At 32.3% G+C, this 22,371-nt stretch overlaps 2 protein-coding genes across 5 annotated transcripts in view; one reads left to right on the forward strand and one right to left on the reverse strand.

Moving 5' to 3' along the window:
• The window catches only part of LOC130443766 (peripheral plasma membrane protein CASK), a 389,418-nt gene that overhangs the window by 315,592 nt on the left and 51,455 nt on the right, over window positions 1–22,371 (forward strand). The window lies entirely within an intron of this gene.
• On the reverse strand, window positions 13,853–18,126 carry LOC130443767 (beta-galactosidase-1-like protein 2). Its single transcript, XM_056778573.1, has 5 exons — window positions 17,841–18,126; window positions 17,558–17,777; window positions 17,186–17,508; window positions 15,746–15,859; window positions 13,853–15,151 (listed from the first exon to the last, which is right to left on the reverse strand). The coding sequence occupies exons 1-5, from the start codon at window positions 18,088–18,090 to the stop codon at window positions 14,103–14,105; spliced, it is 1,956 nt and encodes a 651-aa protein (XP_056634551.1). The 5' UTR covers window positions 18,091–18,126; the 3' UTR covers window positions 13,853–14,102.

Raw genomic sequence — 22,371 nt, forward strand, 5'->3', positions numbered from 1 at the left:
TAGGTGCCATTATAAAAATTTATTACTACAGAGAATCCAAAACGAAGGCTATTCCGTTGGATATGAATTATTTAAATGAACTGAAGGAGAATCTGGATAAATCGTTATTTTTATAAGCTTAGCTTACTTTGTATATAGATTACAATAAACGTTTTAAAAGAGCAGGTTATTGTAGGGAATTCTGGGAAGACAAATTTTGATTGGCGGCATTCATAAAAGTTGATCAACTTGCATAGAGGTTTTATTATTACTTGTAGAAAACGCGGGAGACATTGCAATATTGAAAATTAAATATAATTAGATTATCAAGGTATATATTTGAGTATACTCATTCATATATAGAACCATATCTAGTTGGGCTATGCTAAAAAAGCTGTGTACTGATGCTCAGTTCTAAAGCATAAATAGAACGACCAATTATTGCGAGAACGCATTACATAATTTTCCCATCTAAAAATAGAACTCCAGTCAAACAGCTTAGCTGCGTTAAAATAAACTTAGCATATTGAAACAAACGTCTTCCCAAACAGTAACTGTACCATCTGCAACCTTCCTATACTGCTTTTTTCTAGTCTCGCTTAATTTATGAAAAGTAGAATCCCCTCCATTCAATATCCCAGGTCACATGTTCATTAGCCACTATCACCTCAGTCGATTTGCCTTGCATAGTTAAACAATCACACTAACTCAAGAGATATCTGGAGGTCAACAACTGATAATATGTCACGAACCAAAATGAAGAAGGCTACCTGTGAGCTCTGAGTATGCAGATAATCCTTCAGTTGTACATAGAGTCTTTCACTAAAGATCCTCTGTTGTATATAAACTTCCTACCCATTGGACAGAGTTCAACATCGCACATGTCACACTATCATAGGATCCATGCGTACGGTCAACTATCCTCTGAAGTCCTACTGGATCTTCCACCTTCTAACCTAATCATACATTTCGAGGCAATGTGGACAGGAGGTAAAAGTTTAATATCTTAGTCTTAATAAGGGATTGAAGGCAAACACCACTGAAAACCAACAACAAATAATGTAATTACCTAGTACATAGATGATTCCAGGATGAATGGATTTTGCGGAAGACACTTGAAAATAAGTAAATTTTACCCGCTTGAAAACATAATATCGTCTTCCAAACCAAAGTAATCTGTATCTGCTTATACAGCAGAGCTGCTATGAAAGCCCTAATGGTGTGCTGAAGTGGCTACAAGGTTCAGCTCGTTTGGATGCCAGATCCGACGAGCCTCAAAGGCAACAACGAGCGGCATTCTCTTGCGAAATTCCGATCAGCTAGTCTACTAATGGGCTTAGAACCCCTTATTGTTGAAGTCAAAAGTATAGCTATAACATTTCTCACTAGTCCGTTCGCAAGACAAACATTATGGGGATGGATGGAAACAACTGGTATGAGACAAGTGAAGATCTTCCTCTCTTATCGATCAACTGATACACTTAGATACACACGAAATTCGACTGTCACTGGTCTTTTCATCGTACATGGTCATCTAAGACACCATCTCTAGACTATAGGCATCATGGATGATCAGGAATGACGCTGTTATATGGAGTAAGAAGAAACGACACATCATGTCATAGATGAGTAACCAGCACCCACAAGAGCGAGGTTCAAACACTTGAGCAGGCCTTGAAGTTTATCTTTTGAAGTGAAAAGGTTAAACCAATGATTTTTTTAAGGACAACGGCTGTTGGTAATTTTAAATGGTGCACGAGGGGCCAATTATAAGGTATACGTGCATAACTACCCAATTATGAACTGTGAATTATCTTTCGATAATCAAACTATAGTCTTCTGAGGCCTGTTGTGAATGCGCGCCAGGCAGAGTAATTACTGGGATTATTTCAACTAATACTCTCAATAGTTTAAGCGAGTTTGAAGCACGTGTCTAGTTTATCTAAGCGACAATCCGTCTTTGCATGAAGAGATAATTTAAGATTACGCCTACACAAAAATGTTACATCAACATTTACAATTGAATCAATTTTTTTTGGGTTAAGGTTTTTAGTAATGTATAATCAACATAATATTGTTTCTTATATAATTTTTAATTATAAAATTTATTTTTCATGGTCTCTATCATAAAAATATCACAACTGATTTGGAATTAACGTTTTGTTTATCCGATTAATAAAATATAAAGAGATGAAAGTCAGAAATTTATGAGCCATCAAATATCAGTTCAGTTAAAAAAATACAAGGTTATAGATCAACATTAATAAAAAATATGAGCTGGCAATTGAATAAGTGATATTTGTTTTCAGGTAAGCAATTATGAAACTTCTGGAAAATTTGGCGAATTTGTCATACAATATTGGGTCATGCCATTAGGCTTCAGTTCCATAAACAAAAATTCATAGAAAACTTTCAATTAATTGATGGTTTCGAAGTGAATGGCCGATCTAATATGTATCTGCAACACTGTCCGCATGAAACAGAAAGAAAACTATTCGACAATTGAAGATATGGAAGGTCGGTGGAGTTCTGTGGCCTGTACTTTATCGTTATCTTAACTTATGAGATCCCAAAAGTATAAAAAAGTGAAATAAAAGAGAACAAAGCTAGACAAAGTATAGGTATAGCCATTACGAAATAAAGTGCAGTGTAATGAATTTGTATCACGTTATAAAAGTGGTTAAATTAAGGAAATCGATGATTTTATCATGAAATATATTTTTAACGTGAAATCTGCATCAGGTCTCCGACGGAACTTGAAATGTTCGGTATCAAAATTTCATGATAATGTTCACAACATGGACACGCGTAAAGAAAATTTCACAAAATAACAAAACCACATTAATGCCCATAATATTCGAGAATCTACATAATTTTAACATTAATAAATCACTTTAGTAAACCTACGGTCTTATCAAATTCTGAATTTCTTGTTTAGCTTTCGACAGATGGATAAAATTTCATGCAGTTGTCAGATCTAATTTAAATTTTTCTACTTTCTCGTGATGCATCGACCTCTTTTAAATGACTCTCGTATGATGAACACCTAGTCATTTATCACCGCTTTTCAATTTTCAGTAAATCGCGGGCGTACTTTCCCGACTGATTTATTACTTTTGAGAAAATAATGATCACTTCTGATCCACTCAGCTGTATGTATATGTAGTTTATGATGTCACTGACACAGACTTGCTTGTAAGCTGAAGTGTCGGACAGGCATACATCGATTTTATCTTCCTCTTCAGATCCTCTATAAACCAAATAAACTATCATACCTTTTTTTCAAATGTTGAGAATTATCTGAATGAATATAATTCAGAACCAATATTTTTTATTTTAGATAGCCGAAAATAATTATTCTAAAAGTAATTCAACTCAAACTTCATTTAGAACAAAACACTAAAACATTATATTCACAAATTACAATTCTTACTATGAATGAATTGAGTAATTTCAATTTATTAATTAAAATAACTCATTTATTATAAATAGTGTAATTTCTGATATGTTTTAGTGTTTTCTTGTGAATACTGATTTTCTTAAGAAAAAGCTTTTCCGAATCGAAATGTATAATAGGCGCAGTCCCAGTATGATTCATGCGGTCGTGTATTTTTACGCAACGTCGATATAAAAAACTTGACTCAATATTTTGATATATAGTGTGAAAACTTACAACCCATGAGGGAACATGCCAGCATTCAGATCGCCTGTAAGTGCCATGTTCCATATTTTTTTGTATTTTTCTTCTCCTTATCTTTTACATACAAATATTTATTTCTTACGAAAGAATTAAAAAATTTATTAATAAAGTCATTAATTGTATATGAACCTGGAGTGTAGTCAGGAGAAATCAATCGGAAAAGCTGAGGTTTTGGTGTGGCCTAAAATAAAAGAAGCACTCAAACAATGTTTTGCGGATACACACGACCTAGACTGTATTTTACAGGAATTAACTAGAACAAGGGCGTTCAAAAATGAAATTTAGTAGCTTTGAAAAATAGATTGAAATTATTAAAAAGTCAAACAATAATAACAAAGTAATAATTTTAGTCTAAGCGAAACTGATAAAAAATGCCAAACTAATCACTGTGAGAAAACTGCTCTGAACACATTCGTGGCAGAATGTTCAGGCACAATAAAAAACAACATCCATTTAAAGAAAACTATACTATGTTGACGAGTTTAAAAATTTCGAAGAACTTTACGGCCAGTTCTATGAGCCCAAAACTCGAAATAATAATATAGAATCAATGACAAATGATAGAAATAATCAATATAATAATAAATTGGCAAATAATTCTATCATTATCAACATAATAATAATAAAAAAAATGAATTTAATTAACCTAGAAATAATGACTATAATCAGTATAATTATAATCATAATTACAGTCAATCGATTAACATAGAACCTTCACCATACCAACATCGTAATTATTCTACTGACTGCGCCAATTATATATTTCAATTCGTAAATCTATTTATAAAATAAAACTTTATTCACATCAAAACAATGAAATATTGGATTCACAAATTACATTGTTATTTGTGAATCCATCTAATGTTGTGTTTTGTAGTACATGAGGTTTTTTGAGAAACAGCTTTTCCGAATCGAAATATATAATTACGATTTAGTTACTAATCTTGTATCTTCCAAAAGAGAGAAAACCCAGTCAATTAAGTTTATTGTAATCTAGTAATTTTAAAAAATCATCGAATTTCAAATTCGGGAGTTTACAGATAAATTGAAAAAGAAAGAAATGTATAAACTTAATGATATACTGGTTTAAGACAGGAAACAATGGAAGTAAAATTTTCCTGCTAAATGTATTAAACTTATTGTTATACCAGATTATCTGTCAGAATCTTCAATGAGGCGAGGATAAAATGTGAGAAGCTGACAAGCTAAATTTGGGATCAAGAATTTGTGAAATCATCAAGGTTATGAAGCGAGAAGTATATTAGTTCAGGAGACATTTAGGCAAAATCTTCTACGTACTAACCATAGCCCAAAAATGTGTCTTGCAAATTGGTCCGCAATTGAACACGTTTTGGATAGATATGGTCAAAAACGCATTGAGTATAAAATATAGACCAATAGATGTACATTAAGTTTATTCAAGCTTCCAACTGTGTACGCCGATTATTAAGTTAAGTTGATAAGAGGATTATCAATTGTATTTACTTGACTTAGTTAAAATCGAAAAATATTTGAAAATACAAATACTAATTCCGTAAGAATTTACCTATGAAGTAGTAAAAAATGAAAACTGTCAAATTACTCTTCACTATAAGGGGGATAATAAAGAAAATGGACGTTTATTCACAATTGATTTCAACGTCATCTATTGTACCAAAGCTACAATAAACAATAATTATTAACGTGAGTAGCGTTACAAAACTTTGTCCCTATACTAAGTATGCGATTATGAATTGGTTTCCGCGGTTTCTTTAGTAGTTTGAGAACGAATAAGGGTACAGTTTTAATTCGGTTTTATCAAGAATTCAACAAAGTTTTACTAAAGCATATGAATGGGTATCTAGGAAATTTAGTGTACTTTGGATTAGAGCTCACCGCATTCATATACATTCTTTAAAAGGAAAAGTTAGAAATTTTTTGTTATTAAATGAACAAACCTTGATAAACTGACGTTAATAAGTCCTTCCAATTGATTTTATGTGGGGTTTGAGTTGATTACGTTAATATATTCGTAAGTGTTTTTATAGATTTGCCCACCATACTGGTCGTCTGAAATTATCCAACAAATTTTGATCTTTTGCATGAATTCTCTCCAAATCATACAATTTTTATACCTACGTAATCGCAATCGCGAACAAATTGGTTGTTCCGGAGGAGTCATCAAGAAATATTTATTAAAATTACTTACTTTTACCAGCGGTTATGGGTATCTCTTCACTGTTCGAGAATAGGCCATTCATTTGTATCTTAGTACAATGGTCAAAAGAAAAGCTGAAGTCGCAAGAGACAGCAATCGAATGCCAATTGGTCTTCCAGCTTCTAGTGAAGTCAGTGAAAGAAAAAAAAAGGAAACATAAGTTGGCAACTAACATGAACATCAATATAGCTCATGACAAAGATCCTAATTATTTTTTATTATTAATTTGTTTTTTACCTCAAGTTGTATCCTCTTCAGTTATCATTTTTCAGGAACCTTTTTTTGCGTACTTTCGTTTCAATTCAAGACAACTAAGTGAGGACATTTTATACATGTTTTCTACCCTATCTAGAAAAAAGTAGCAGCCTAGGAAGATTTTTAGACGGTTAATACGTGGTACATTCTAGCTAAATACGTTCGTGACGTAGGTACTGAAGGTAAACAGATTATATAAATTCGTTTCCAATGTAAATTATTTGGAAAGGTATTTAAATGACCTTCATGTTCATTTCAGGTTGTGTCCGCCGAGGCTAAGGTTTTGATTCAATTCAATTGAAAACCATACTGTAAACAGTAGTTTCGCATATTTTTTAATTTTCATCTTATAAGGTGTTATAGGGTTTTACTTATATTGTTTTGTCTTTATTACTTGCAAAATCATTCTATATTCATAATTCATGTGCGCAAAAATGTTTTGATATACTTATTTTTTTATTTACTATTTTGTATTAATAAGTTTTACGGTGGTACTTTTTTCACAACAAAAGCCGCTCTATACTCACAGCTCGCAGGGGCATGAAAATGACTGAGTAATGAACCTAATTAATTTCCGTAGAGGATTTGTACAGTTTATGCAATAAATTTCAGGGGTCATTCATGTTTCCAGAACAAATTTGTGCACAGTTCCAAGACACATGAAACTGATTTTATAAGAACTTTTTTAAACAACTTACTTAAAGAGCTAGGCATTTTCCGGCTTACCGACACTAGAAAGCTATAAATTAGTTCATAAAAGTTCCAGTTCGAGAGTAATTGAAAAAACTGGAAACGAATTATGTGAAACGAGGCTGAAATATTCATATTAGGGACAATGGATTTTCAAGATTTTTCTAAAACCCTTGACTAACCTAACCTAACCAATTGATTTATGTGTTCTCAGAAACTCTCTAGGTAGAACTAACAGTGTTGGCATACTTTAATACAGGATAAAAGGATAATACAGGATAAAAAAAATGATTCCATCTCTAGAATAGGTAGAATATTGACAAAAATATGGGCTTGTTTAGTAAATTATTATTATTAATTAATATGAGAGTCAAATATAAAAAATTGTGGAATGTATTAGTTCCCAAACCATTTTATTACAATGTTGCCATTAGTTTCATCAAAATCGTAACAAATTGATCTCATTTTTTGTTTCGTCAATGCCGTTTCTCTTGAATGCGAATAGCGTAATTAAATTTTTTTTCTAAGCAAATTCCAATTATTTTTCAATTCTCTACCCATCCTAGAGACAGGGTCACACCCTGTACATGGTTCGAATAGTACTAGGAGATAAATCCAAAAGTAAAGTTTTCGTATGTGTCAAGAATTATTGTGATGTAAGAGAATGTATGTATACCTTCGGGACATCTTGAGAATAATTTTCTCATCCTACAAATGATTCGAAATTTAAGCCGATGTAAAACGCTCTACTAAGTAGTTGACTATTTTAGCTAAACTAAATGCTGATAATTCATCAAAAGCGTAAATTCATTTCACTTAATTCTTAATGCTGAAAATGTAGACTTGTGAACTAACAAATTAACAATATACATTAAAAGAACGGAAAAACGACAAGGGATAAGAAACATTAGAGAATAGAGAACAAATAAGAAAAAACTACCAGGAAAACCAAAAAGTAGATGGAAAGATCACAGTATAGGATATGAACAGTATAGGGATGCGTGACTGAAACTAACAGATACAGGATATAAAGAAATAGAGAAGAAAAGTCGAAACTGTATATAATAAGCTATGAATAAGAAGTGATTAAATGTGAGCTGACCTCCCATAAAATACAGGGTGAACAGAGCTCGATTTGAACAACTATAATTCCCAATATAAGGTATATAACCTTGTTTAACAGTATTGAACGAATATTCGCCGGCGATTCGATGCATTCAATATTAAGAAGCATCTAATTAAATAAAATCGAAATAATTTTGGCATATTGCAACAACTTAAACAGCTATTGGAATATGTAGAATGACCAGAGTAAATGTTATCATGGACAGATTAGTTTTGATGGCAGTCACTGAAAACAATGGATGACAAGTGCTAATTAAAATAAGAATATTCAATACTGGATGTAGTAAGGTTGAAGAAAGAGAGTGAGATCCAGGGCAAAATAATTTAAATTATTATTCAAACAATCGCTTAAAATTATGTCAAGCCCATGCCCATGCTACGCATCTTTTTATAAACAACTACCTGAGTTTACATCGATTAAGCGTCAACAACTCTTGACTAAATGGTATTGTTTGTGAACTCTTAATATTCACCACCTGGAAATCCACTCGTTATTATTTTACCGTGTATATTTCAAACTTTCTGCAAGGGATGAAGTTATAATTTATTCAGAAACTTTCCGTCTGACGTGCTCCGTTCTATTCAGTTTTCATAATCTACTTTGACTAGGAATTAATTAGTAGGTATATTACTATAAAATAATTCAGTACAGAAACAATGAATCTGTTGGTAAGGTCGTAACCACTATTGTATTGCAAATTAACGTACCCAGCTGTAAGAAAAAGTTTGTACTTCGTTTCGTCATCAATTTTTCAAATATAGCTCAATTTGTTTTTGTCAAATTAATCTCATTCTATATCACACATCGAATATGTTAATATTCTACATTGTTATTATAAATTAACTCCATAAGCGTTTAATCAAATAATGGGTTCTCATAATTGTAGTTATGTGAGTCACTATTGTTCATTATTCATATCTTGGGTTATGATGTGTCTGTAATGACCAAAACTTTATTATTTATGAACATTATTTGCTGAAATTAGTTTCAGTTTCTGTTCTTGGAAACTCTCGCTTTCTACAATTAAAAGTAAATAATTTAGGTCAGCTTTGATAGCAATAACTTTGGTCATTTGTATATGTCATTCCATTCAACAGAGAAACGAAGACTCTCGTCTAATAGTATGGGAGAAATTACAAAGTCAACAGTGTCCAGTACTTGCGTGATAATTCATAGGTGACACAAGAAAATTTTGAAATAAAGCAATAATGATGTTAACTAATTCATTCAATTGACTTTAGACTTGACATTATGAAGTTTTGACAACGAATCCTTTTATTTTTACCTTCTATGAGGTTTTTGCAGTTTACTATGAAAATTTATAAGCCTTCGAGGTCCTGTTCAAATTGAAATCGTCGGAATCCATGTCACTGCTAAGTAGAAATGTAATTGAGGAATTTGCGAAACATGCGCAAAAGTTCCATATTAACTGAAATATGTTGCTTCAGAGAAACTTTGCATTGTTTATTCATAATGTTACCCTTTAACATGAAGGAACTATCGATACAACGGTCTTAAAATGAAGACTTGAACTCCAATTACTGCCGTTTACTAGCAGTTGAAACTAAGACTGGATACGGTACCCAAGAGCTTTTCCTGAATTGTCCTCCATCTGCTCTATCGCACCGTTCTCAATATGAAAAATAAGTGATCAAGTACAGACAGAAACAATCAGAGGCGATTTGTCATAATGAAGAGTTTGGTCCAATTTTCAGGATACTTTTTCCGAATAGTTCTCTACAAACTTTTCAATACGTTCTTCAAAAATTTGGAGTTTCCAGTTGTTTTCATTTTCATCTAATTTTGTGTCGCCCCAACTCATTTTTTCGTTTAGATCCCTCATATTGTTAACAAATTACTTTATCAACAACAAAGACATATTTCTCAATGACATGAACCACAAAATTATAAAGTACCATTTTAATGGATCAATTAAATGAGGAAAATTTACAGAAAAAGTACATGAGGAAATCAAAGATCATAAGCGCATACTCTTTTTAGTGGTAGAATATAGAAAAGCGGTAAAAATGCTAAAGAGATGATGAAATAACACAGAAAATGAAAATGATAACAGAATCGTAGCATTAATCCAATTATTAAGTGTAAGGGCAAAATACAGTCAGATTTCGGCAGATTAGGAGTTGTCCATAGAATACGAAATATACACCTATGCAAAAGTGAAGGATGTTTCTAAATCGCCCTGTATTCGGAACTAAATTGATCTATTTATCAACAAAGACATATTTCTTAATGACACATGAATTTCGACAATTTAAGAAACTGAAAATAAGAAAATATAGTTAATAAAACTAAAAGAAAAAAAAACGATTTGACGGACCGAAAAACAAAATCGAACGGATGCTCTCTTAAACATATGCAACAAAATGAATAGTTTTGAAACTAGATGCATAACAATAATGGTAAAAAAGGCACAAACAATATGGAAAACTTACCGGCATGCCAACCAGAAAAATGTATGAATAAAATCTTAAGAGACATTTACAATGCCTTATGGTACATGTCAGTATAATAGTTGTAAAAGCCTAAGAAGACTAAAGAAAAGCTTTATAGTCATTGTAACTGTTTAGGATACTCAGAAGACCTGACAGATGATAAATTTTCGATAAAAGCGACGAAAACAACCAAACACATCGCATAGTGTTGGAAAGGGCAATGCGACAATAAGCGCTGTTACTATACTGATAGAATTTATATATATTAGTTTGTAGTAGATTCCCCATTGGCAGAAATGACCACAAAAACACGTCTTAGCAGTGACTCCACTAGTTCTCAATCGGATTTAGATATAGTGAATCACCAGGCTAATCAAGTACTTTCATTTTATTTTTTTCTTCTGAAAAAAGTATGGAATAGTACCGAACTATGAAAGAGAACTAGTTGTGTTCAAAAAATCGATCAAATCTTTCACAGAATTCATCATGCCTCTAATGGGAACTAAAACTCAATTGGCATTTGTTTAGAAGGGTGTTTTTATGTTACACATAGTTCAGTATGTAGTGCTCAAACAGGTTTATTTTCTTCACTATTTGTTTTGTGTTTCAGGAATATCTCAGAAAGAATTTTCAATTGGATACATAGCTTCAAGCACATTATGAAAATAAAAAAAATTGGTTTGATATTATATATTAACACAATTTAACTGAAATTATATGATGAGTTTATTTAACAAATTTTACCTTTTTCTAGCCACTATTCCTTCATGTCGAAAGCTTACTTTATAGCCAATCCGATTCTTTTTTGATTGGTCACGTAGAATCTTTAAAAGTTTTCTAGAACACTTGAAAACACTCCAAAATATTCCATAACCATGTAATCATGTACAAAAAGACAGAGTGACAAGTAAAGACCAATTGAGAATCCGTCTATCTTCCTTACAATATATTTCCACTTAAATTCATGTTGATATTATTAATTGAATTTCTACGTTCACAGATATTACGTTATTATCAATTAATCTGTAACTCAATCTATATTGACTAATAAATTTACAAAGTATCAATTATTATGTATTTTCGTACTTTGAGATACCGAATTTCATTGTGTGGGTATTAATATGTGAGGAATGAAATTTCCCCACTTTCAATACTAATTTTTATAGTCTATTTCAGAAAGGTATAGAGTAATAAAATGGGGAATTCCGTCCGGTTCGGCTAGATTTCGGCCATAGGCGTCTTGAAATAGTATTGTTTGTAATATTAAAATTTGAAGTAATTGCGTAAGAGAATTAGAAAAAGTATGTTTTCTGACCTGAAGTGTCAATATCGAAATATTGTGTAGGGATTACTTAGGTAGTAGATTATACAGTTACGTTTTGCGTTTAACAGGTACCGTTTAACCTTCTATTAGTGCATCTGCCTAATTGCAACCATATTTCAGATTCAGCTTAACCATGCGCCGCAAGGGCAATGGTGCCTTACCCAAAATTTTTAGATCTTTATAAGTATAATTGTTTAGTTTAACGCATCAGTATTTGCTGTTAAGCCGTAAATAGTGTTATCATTCTCGACGCATAGAACTTATTGACTGATTAACCACCAAAAGTATTGAATTTTAAGATAATTTGATAAAAAAATTTACACAAACATTGTTTTATGAAATACGCCGTGGAAGATATAGCAGAAAAACATAGTTTAACTGTGCTGCGCACACCGCCATGTCATTGCGAACTAAATACTATAGAACTTATATGAGCGCAAGTGAAAGGATTTGTAACAGGACACAACAGGACATTCGAAATGAAAGATGTTAAGCTACTGTTTGATCAAGCTATTAAGGAAGTGACATCAGAGAACTGCCGAAAAGCAGTCCAGCATGTCATTAAAGAAGAGGAGAAAATGTGGGATCTTGACTACTACTTGATCAATCAGAACGTCCACCCGTTAATTATAACGTCAAGAGGAGATGACAGTTCCTCAGATGACGAATAATATTATGATTTTTTATAATTCAATTTCTGTATAATGTATTTTTTGTACAATGTTCAATAAAAAATAAGTGTACCTATGTACTATACTTAATTTTTATTCTATTAAAATAAAATTCTTTCCTTTTTACGAGCATCCTACCGGCACGCCTTTGGCACACTATTTTCATTGTTTGTGAATGGATAACAATAGGCTACACCCATATATTGACCTCAACCCGGGTGGTAATACCTACACTTGATAAAAACAAAAACAGAGAAGTTTACAATGAAAACAGTGCCAAACTAGGAATGTGGCGTAATGTGTCGTAATTGTTAACAATGTTTTAGATACAAATTCTTCAGACATCTCTTGTTAGAATTTCATTTTCCCCTGATTCAATTATTTTTTCTGGAAAGTGAACTTTGACAAAACTGTATATTTACCGTTCAGTAGTCATGAAACGTCTCTGCCAAAATACAATCTTAATATCCAACAAGATTTTAAAATAAAACCTGCAAAAAAAAATTAAATATTTGGGCATTTACATTGACAATCACTTACGATGGAACCATCATATGGAATATTTAACTAAAAAACTTCGGAGTATCCAATTTCGATTTAAACAAGTAAGCCAATTTTTGAGCTTTAAATGTAAAAAAATACTGTATCACAGTTTGGTTGAGTCACACCTCAATTATGGCATTATTGGCTGGGGAGGAGTTTCAAGGAGCTATCTAAATGCCCTAGAAGTGACTCAAAAGCGATTCCTCCGAATGATTCTTAACAAACCAACAAGGTATTCAAGCTCACTACTCTATACTGAAACGTAAATATTGGATGTTAGACAACTATACATTATTCAGATAGGATGCCATCAATATAAAAATAAATACGAACTTACCACTCACAATCATAGATACGCGACAAGATCGAATAATCAATACTGTATACCAACAGCTCATAAAACAATAGGTCAAAAAGGTTACTCCTACTTGACACCTAAATTATTCGGGCAACTACCACAAAGAATTATCGATGAAACTTCTTTTAAACGCTTCAAAACCCAACTAGTAACATTTGTTAAAGAAACAGACAAAACAAAAATACACAAAATGATAGAATGCTGAAACAAAAACAGAGGAGAGTAAACTCATGTACGAAATGTATGTCTGAAACACAATCATGTAAAAATGTATTTATAATGTTTTAACTGCATTTTTTTTGTTTTCTTTTATAATGTTTAGGTTAGGCACACCAGCCTATATTCACCACATACAAGTATGTACAATACTTCTGTGGATGTCTAGATGTTTATTCAACTTTATTCAATTTTAATTGTATTTTATTACTGTATTTTGTTAGATTTATGAATAAACGTTATTATTATTATTATTATTATTATTATTATTATTATTATTATTATTATTATTATTTCTATGAGTTAAATCAGTCAATAAAGACTGTCTTTTGAAAGGAAAAGAGTAATTGTATTATACTTTCCTGGTTCGATTAGTAGTATTATCTTAAAGAAATTCATTATATAGAAAATAAAAAATAAAATCAAACGTGAACAGAATTTTGAGACAAAACCGCGGCGAAATTTTGGGTATCCAATGAGATAAAAATTAAACATTGTCCAGAAAAAATATCACATCAACATTTTGGTTTGGAATCCTGTTCCGTTCTAACCAGAAGGAAATTCGAAAAATGAAAATATATCGCTAACCGTCAGTTGCTGTATCTTCGATTCGATCTTGATCCAGTCTTATAAATAGGTTGATTGGAAAAACGCAAATTCTCAGGTGCGTCATAATGTTCAAAAACCACAATTTCATTCTCTCCCTCTTTCAATAGTGGTGCTGGCAAATAAAGTGTAAACTGCGGGCCTATAAAAAAGTGTCTCCCTAACACGAATCCGTTCACAATTGTTATACCTTTAATCCATTCTCTCATGTCAATAAACGAATCGGCCGGTTCGTCGTTTACGTTGAGAATAAATTTATATAGCGCGGGGATACTTTTATTATTATCAATAGAATGCCATCCGTTAAGTTTCCTAGTCCACGCGGATTTGAATTCCAAAGGAATAATTTGCCAATTTGTTAGTTTATAATCATCGATGAAAACATCATCAGTAAGTCCTTTGAACTGATGAAACTGATCCAAACCACCGTAGTTGTTTCTTCCAAAATTTTCTATAACTAAATCTAAAGTAGCATTATTCATTTTCTTATCAGTTAGAACAATAGTTGAATTGTACAGTTTCCAAAATCCAATACCATCAATGTCAGTTTCTTTCCTTGGTACTGGGGATACTAGTTCACCATTCACCAGAATTAAAAGAGTATCACGCACGTAACCAGAAATTTTCAGAGTAGCGTTTGGCAATAAATTCAGTTTATTTTTCCTGTAAGTCACATAACCGTAACTTTGTCCGGAGTTATTGTTAATAGGCAGCATCTCCATAGGTAGCAAGTTTTCTGATTCTATTTTATATTTGGCGTCTTCAATAATTTGGGTTAAAAGTATCTGTCCCACTGGTTTCAATTCCGAATAATGTACAGGTTCGCGTACGCTAGGTTTTTCTGGAAGCTTAGTTTTAATTTTGTTATCAGTTATAATTGATATTCGAATCAATTCGTATTTATCAGTGTATGTTCCCCACTCTGTTATGGGAGAATCGTAATCGTAGCTGGTAGTGTCTATTTGTAGGCCTGAGTTATTTGTACCTCTCGTAACGTCATTTGCTCCGTTCATGAAACCATAACTCGTACTACCTACAAAAAATGACAAGTAAATTTCTCAAATCCATGATTGTACTGCAGTAGATTAGGTTATTTTCACCAATATATTTAACAATCAAACTTGACATAAATCACAAAATTATAAAGTACCATTTTAAAGAGTCAATTAAATGAAGAAAATTTACAGAAAAAGTACATGAGGAAATCAAAGATCATAAGCGCATACTCTTTTTAGTGGAAGAATATAGAACAGCGGTAAAAATGCTAAAGAGATGATGAAATAACACAGAAAATGAAAATGATAACAGAATCGCAGCATTAATCCAATTATTAAGTGTAAGGGTAAAATACAGTCAAATTTCGGCAGATTAGGAGTTGTCCATAGAATACGAAATATACACCTAATCAAAAGTGAAGGATGTTTCTAAATCGCCCTGTATTCGGAACTAAATTGATCTATTTATCAATTCGCTTAATGTCATAGGACCTTCACGTTAATGATTTAAAATTTTAATGGATAAACTGCAAATCTGTATTTGTCTGATATCGTTTTTGAATAAAATCAATCCAAGTATTCAATTTGGTACTGACGCATTATTAATTTTGATTATTCATTATTGAACTTACCAATAAACATGTACATATTCAACGAAGATGGAAAATCGAGGATGGTATGTAATATGGCTAAATATGCAATAGTTGTTGTTGTATGATGCTCCTCTCCCCAATGATCAAACCAACCTGAAAATGTTAAAACCGTAAAGCCAATAAATTGACAATAATAAAGGAATTAGAAACTGGTATATAAGTGAATGAATAAATTTATAAACAATGATATTTTTTATTTTCATCAAAAAATGAGTTTATGATGTTCCTTTCATTTTTTTTTCTGGATTGCTGGAATTTCAATTATCAACTAAATAAAAAAACCAAAAGAAAGTTTCTCGTTAATCCGCAGGGAAACCATAGATATTCTGGAATTTTAAATTATATTTCACTTTATCTAAATTATAATTTGTCTCTTCTCAAAGTTATTCTCTCAAATATTTTCTGTCCTCAATTTTTCAACTGAAACTTTTTATCCATCGTTTTGGATTATTTCGTCCATTCATCGCATGTCGTATTCCAGTTGCCTGCGGAGTAGAATATACGAGGGCCTGTTTTTTTTAACCTTTGATAGGCTATAAATAAAGGACAAGTTCACAAGGTACACTTACAGTTACTTTTCGACATAATCACCGAGGAGATTGAGACATTTGTCATATCTGTGGACAAGCTTTTCAATACCCTCTTCAAATAAAGTTACCCCCGATGAATTCAAGTAGAGTACGAAACAGACCTTGAAACTCTTGAAAATTCCGTAGAAAAAGCAGTAATGGTTAATCTGACGTTTTATTTAATTATTCTGTCATGTCGTTGAACCAGGTCATCTAAAACGACAGATTTGCGTCCTTGGTCCCCTTCATCATGCACACTATTACGACCATCTTCAAACTTTCAGCATTATCTTCATCTTCAACTGCAGCACTATGGCCTTCAGCCTGTAGACAATGAATCACACTTGGCGGGATCATTAATAATGGTGGACATGTTTACGTGTAGCACAACGCCGACTGACGCCTGAATGTCAATAATGGTTGAGTGCATAGTGTGAGAGCTTCATAGTCGCTTAGCAGAGCATGTCTGCTTTCTTCTGCACGAAACGAACGGAGGTTGAAAAAAACGGCCCTCGTAATTGCCCACTAAGAATAAAGAGAAAATATCGACCGATAAATTAATGTCACACCGTAAGAAACAGAATTCCAAAAAAGTTCGTGCTTGTAGGTTGCAAAAAAAAGGCTCTTGGTTAGTTAATTCAATTTTTGTGGTTAATATATTATTATTCTTAGAACTTTCCCCCTGAGTCTGTTGGTGTATTTGTACCAATTTTAATTTTGAATTCACAAACTTGTCAAGTCACACTCATCGATAAATGAATTTTGCAAAACGTTAATTACGGATTTTCAGGGTTCCATCTTTGTAAGCTGAAATTAGCAAAGGCAATCTACACATTTTACTTAAACTAACCTGTGTAAGTTTCCATAACCATAAGTGGTTTTTCCGGTTGTAATTCTCTCAATTTTGCTAAACCCGTTAGAATATCTATTACACTACCCACATTGCCCGTCTGTAACACTCCATCTATGGAACCATTAGTGTTCCCAGGAGAATCTGCCGTATACAATAATTCAGTAATATTATTATCTATGAACAACTGCTGCAGGGTTCCTAAATATTGCGGATCATGTCTTCCTAAACTTCCGAATTCATTTTCAATTTGAAATCCAACAATTGGCCCCCCCTTTTGAAATTGCAGAAGTGCCAGGATCGGTAATAGTACATTGAACCATCTGCAAATGTGAATGTTGATTGTTCAAGCTTGAAATTCTCCAAACTTACCTTTTCACATGTGACATATAATTTTTGTCATTGGAGGATCTTACGGTATCAGTGTCTCTTAAAATCCAACTAGGAAAACCGCCAAACTCAAATTCAGCACAAATATAAGGACCAGGTCTAACAAGTGCTAGCAAATCTTCTTCTTGTGCAGCTTTCAAGAACTCTTCCAAGTGTAGAAAGTCTTCCATATCTGTTCCACCGCTACCAAAATCGTAAACACCTTCAAAATAACCCTTCAATTAATTCTATTCGTACTTGCATTTATTATACTAAATATACTAACCTGGTTGAGGTTCATGGAGATTCCATGGAATATAAGTTTCAACTGTATTTAGTCCTGCAGCTCTCATTTTTCTCAATCTATCTCTCCAGTAAGCCCTTGGAACTCTAAAATAGTGGAAAGCTCCACTATATATTGTAATATTTTTGTTATTGAGAGTAAACTGAGGTGTTTTATCAGACAAACCCGCCTTGATTCCATTTTCGGCATAGTACTCGTATAGAGTGGGCAATATGTCCTTCGTTAGAGACATTTCACTATTCAATAATACTTCTAAATAATTGATTGTTTGATTGAATATATATTGAAAAGATATGGTTATTTGAACAATTATTCCGATTATTATCAGTAGCAGTTATCTATATTATCTTTCGATAACGTAATCCTGGGGGAAAGTAGTACCACTTTTGACACATGCCAAGATTTGAGTAGTCTACGTCATTCAGTTTTAGACCCGCTCTAGCATGATGTAAGGACTGAAGTTTTACTTTAAAGTAAGTTCTTCTGGTACCACTTATATAGTCAATATACCAATATAGTTGCTGAAAATGGATGGTAATAATCATTGAGTTGGAAACAGGATCAGGGGGATCATCATATATCTTTTTCAATTCTTTTCTATCTACATCATCTACATTCAGTTTGAGGCCATGAAATGTGACAGACTTGTGGTGTTCAAATCAACACGCGTGATTGAATAATTTTGAAATTTAGGTTTCCAAGGTTCAACTTTCTATTAGTTATATTTCTACCAAATTATATTCAATAAAAAAACTTTCCACATTTTCTTTTTTTTACTCAGATGCACAGAGAAGACAAATCCCTTACCATCCACCCCCGAACGTCCATAATTAGAGATACCGGGACGTATTTTCTTTTAGTAAAGTGTTAGCTTCAGTGGTTTTATTCCCTGGTCGTCAAGCATCGATGTCTCATGAAAGTTTTATGATTATATACATAGTTAGGAATTTTTTTCTGAAGTTGGGCAGCGAAAATATTGCAGCTAAGGAGTGAGGAAACAAATAGTCTGATATGCTAAATTATAGGGCACTCATATTTACAAAATAGAAATCACGATACACATTCCATGTAACTGACAAACTCTTATGAATGGATGAAAATCCTACGTTTTAACCATTCTTGGTTCGAAGCCAGCGACACTGATTCTCGTAATATAATACTATTAAAAGGAAGATGAAAAAAAGGGATGAGAATTTTCAGCTCAAGTAATGTTATGTTTAGAAACTTTAATTCAATCGGTAAATGGATTTTTAAATGTTATTTTGGCTAGAAATTATATAGGATTAGTCTACTCTGTTGAGCTATAGTCCAGATGTTTCTAATTTGGGTTTTGCGCGTTTGTGGACATCTGAGGTCCCGTAGGTATTGATGAATATGTTCAATATATAGAAAACACGACAAATGTTTAATAGGCTTCTTATATTAAGCCAACGCAACTATGGATTTTGCGGTTTTAAAGTACCTCCAATCTACACTTAAAATATTTGCTACAAGTCAATTCTTTATTTGAAATGAATACACTCCCAAATTTCAGCTTATGTATCGCAAAGCTGATCAAAATGGAATTCTGTTTTCCTCAAACCAGTTGTCACTCCCAAGTTCTACTTGCTGCTCATTTTGTCTTAAATCATATTTCTAATTTTGGTTTTCTGGTAAAATATTTCTCTCACTGTAGATCTTTCTGTTTTTGGCAAATACTGATTATGCATTTTCATTACATTAAGTACTGGGGTTCATCTTATTCCTTTAGGGAAATCGTCTAGGAAGCCTAGATTGTATGCTGATAGAATCTATTATGCTGATGTCGACGGTTTGATGGTATGAATAATATCAAAGATGAAGCATAGACAGTTTTCTTTGTAGTTACACATTTTTTTGAGGAAATAAATTACAATATGTTGAGATTGTACAGAATGTGTCACAAACAAATGATAAAATGAGAAGCCACATATCTTTAAGCTTCAATATTGCTTGAAGGAATACATTCCATTATTAAGCTGTTTAAGAAATTGTTTTGATTCATAAAAGTACCGGTATCAGTCTATTCACTACTTTGCAAAGAGACCCAAACAAATTTATTTGTGATTAAAAAGTGAGTGTTTTGTTTTTTTTTGAATTTATCCAGATTATCATAAAACGTGTAAATAAAAAAACCGATTACAATTGTTATCATCAATTATTATCAATTTAAATGATTTATTATTTAAATAATTATATCTCATCATATAGTGTGAAATAGCTCTACGATAATTATATCAATAGAATCATTCAAAGGGAATTTATGTCCAGAAACATTCTAAAAATTACCCCAACTTGTATATTTTTAAATGAATACTAGGATTGATGTGGATATAAAGATCAAAGTAAATACTGGATTGTAGATTACACGGTATGTGAAAATAAGACTCCAGGAAAAAGATTTTGAGTTTTGTTTTGAGTAGAAAATAGAGAAAATAAAAACGTATTCAAATCAAATCTTAACATTAAAAGTAATAATTTCTTAGGAGTAAAATTCTTTTATGAATAAAAGACAATAAAAAATAAATGATAAAAAGTAGTATCATTTCTTCAAATGTTTAATTATGTAACTAATATTTTTATGTTTATCAATAAGTAGAGTGAATCAATAGAAATTTGTCATAAAACTATAATTTTATCAACAATATATTAAAAATATATTTTTACAACCAAACAGCCTGGTCCAGGGTTGCAGACCAGTCTTGGGTTTATCTAGGTAACCAGGCCTGATCCATACCAAGCGAAGGGCGAGGGGCATTATTATAATCCCAGAGTCCCAGCAAGTCTGGGAGAATAATGGCTTCCAAGCTAGGGCCAGAGTTGTACACACTTGGCTCAAGTTTGAGCCTATACTGGGCCCTATATGGGTATCCTTGAAAAGATCTCACATAATTTTGATTGTACTTCACATTTAAGATGGACAATAATGTTGTGTATGAACATGTTTACTTGTCCAATACAATTTCTTGTAACTTATTTGATCAAAAAATCTTTCATATTCTATACGCTATAAGTGAGAAGGATTTCAAGTTACTTGAAAACAATGAAAGAGGTAGTTGAAACATTGTAGTAAATAATAAAAATGGCAGCAGGATAGTAATGGTAGAATGATTGTCAACTCAATATTACATTTAATTGCCCGTCCGGGATATTGATTCGGCAGCTTTTACCCCCCTGCTGACGCCTTACTACCATCGAATCTTACTGACGTGTTTTTTTTTCGGTGCTTCCTTTTCCTAAATATGCGAGCTATTTATATTAACAGCTGCCTCACTAGTTAGTTGATTTTATAAAAAAATCAAAAAATCAAACCTAGAAAAGCCGTTTTCAGTTGCTCTCTCTTCGTTTTCTTCTAGCCAAAAATCCTAAATCTTCTCCTCCAAAAAAGTTAGCAAACACAGCTCCAAGTAACCACCACAACCCCAGCCCCACAGAAGAGCAATTTCTATATCAGGGCCGACTCTAACACTCCAAAAAGCTTCTTTTTCTTTATTATGTCGGTAAGATCGAAAAAAATTATTTATATTTCATCATAATCACATCAGTAGGTATGTAATTCGTAATTAAATATAATTTCTAAAAAACACAATTTATCAACAAAATGGACATACCTGGGTTATCCAGGCATATCTACCTCTAATTGACATGTGAAAAACTCTGATTTTCAGTTTGGTTGCTAGTAAAACATGTCTTCAGTTTTTTAAATTATAATTTTTAACGAGTCAGTTCTTAAATGATGAATTTTGTATTGATGTAGTACTAATTTAATATTTGTGTTAGTTTTATATCAAGTGAGTATTTGAAAAAACAATGGCCTAACATGTGCAGCTGCACATATACACTATAATGTTCTAAACAATCCAAATGGGATCATTCTATTACTTGGATTGCGGTCTCCCTACTCACTCACTCACTGTACTCGCTTTCGTACCAGCTTGTATTAATTTTATAACACTAATACTTATTGTTGTATTGACTCACGTTTCGATAACCAAGTTATCATCTCCTGAGACCTATGGAAAACTGCGTTCACATGTTGCCGTACCAACTCTTTCCAGCATATTACCAGGCATATTTTACTTGGTTACCCATTCTGAACGTTGGACGTTGAAAGTGAGTAACACTGCTGATGAGAATAAGAGCATCACCAGGACTGATTTTTTTATAAAATACAAAATCATCTGCATCAGATAATTCGTTCAAATCAAATTCCAACCCATCTCACTAAGAGCACGTTTTCAATAATCAACGTGAACCAAATATATTCAAAAAGAAGCAAAATGATGGATTTTTCATTAAAAACAACGGAAAAAAATTTATGTCTATCACGTGATTATCCTGAATATTCACATTGGGATTTATTGTCTAATAACGTATGTGTGTTTTTAATTACTCGTTCAACGAAATTAAATGGATCAAAAATATTTGGAGTTTTTCCCATTTTCCAAATGAATATTTCTACTACTGATGACATAACACGATCGAAACACTGGAA

This window comes from Diorhabda sublineata, chromosome 5, assembly GCF_026230105.1.
Source record: "Diorhabda sublineata isolate icDioSubl1.1 chromosome 5, icDioSubl1.1, whole genome shotgun sequence".
NCBI classification, from domain to species: domain Eukaryota; kingdom Metazoa; phylum Arthropoda; class Insecta; order Coleoptera; family Chrysomelidae; genus Diorhabda; species Diorhabda sublineata.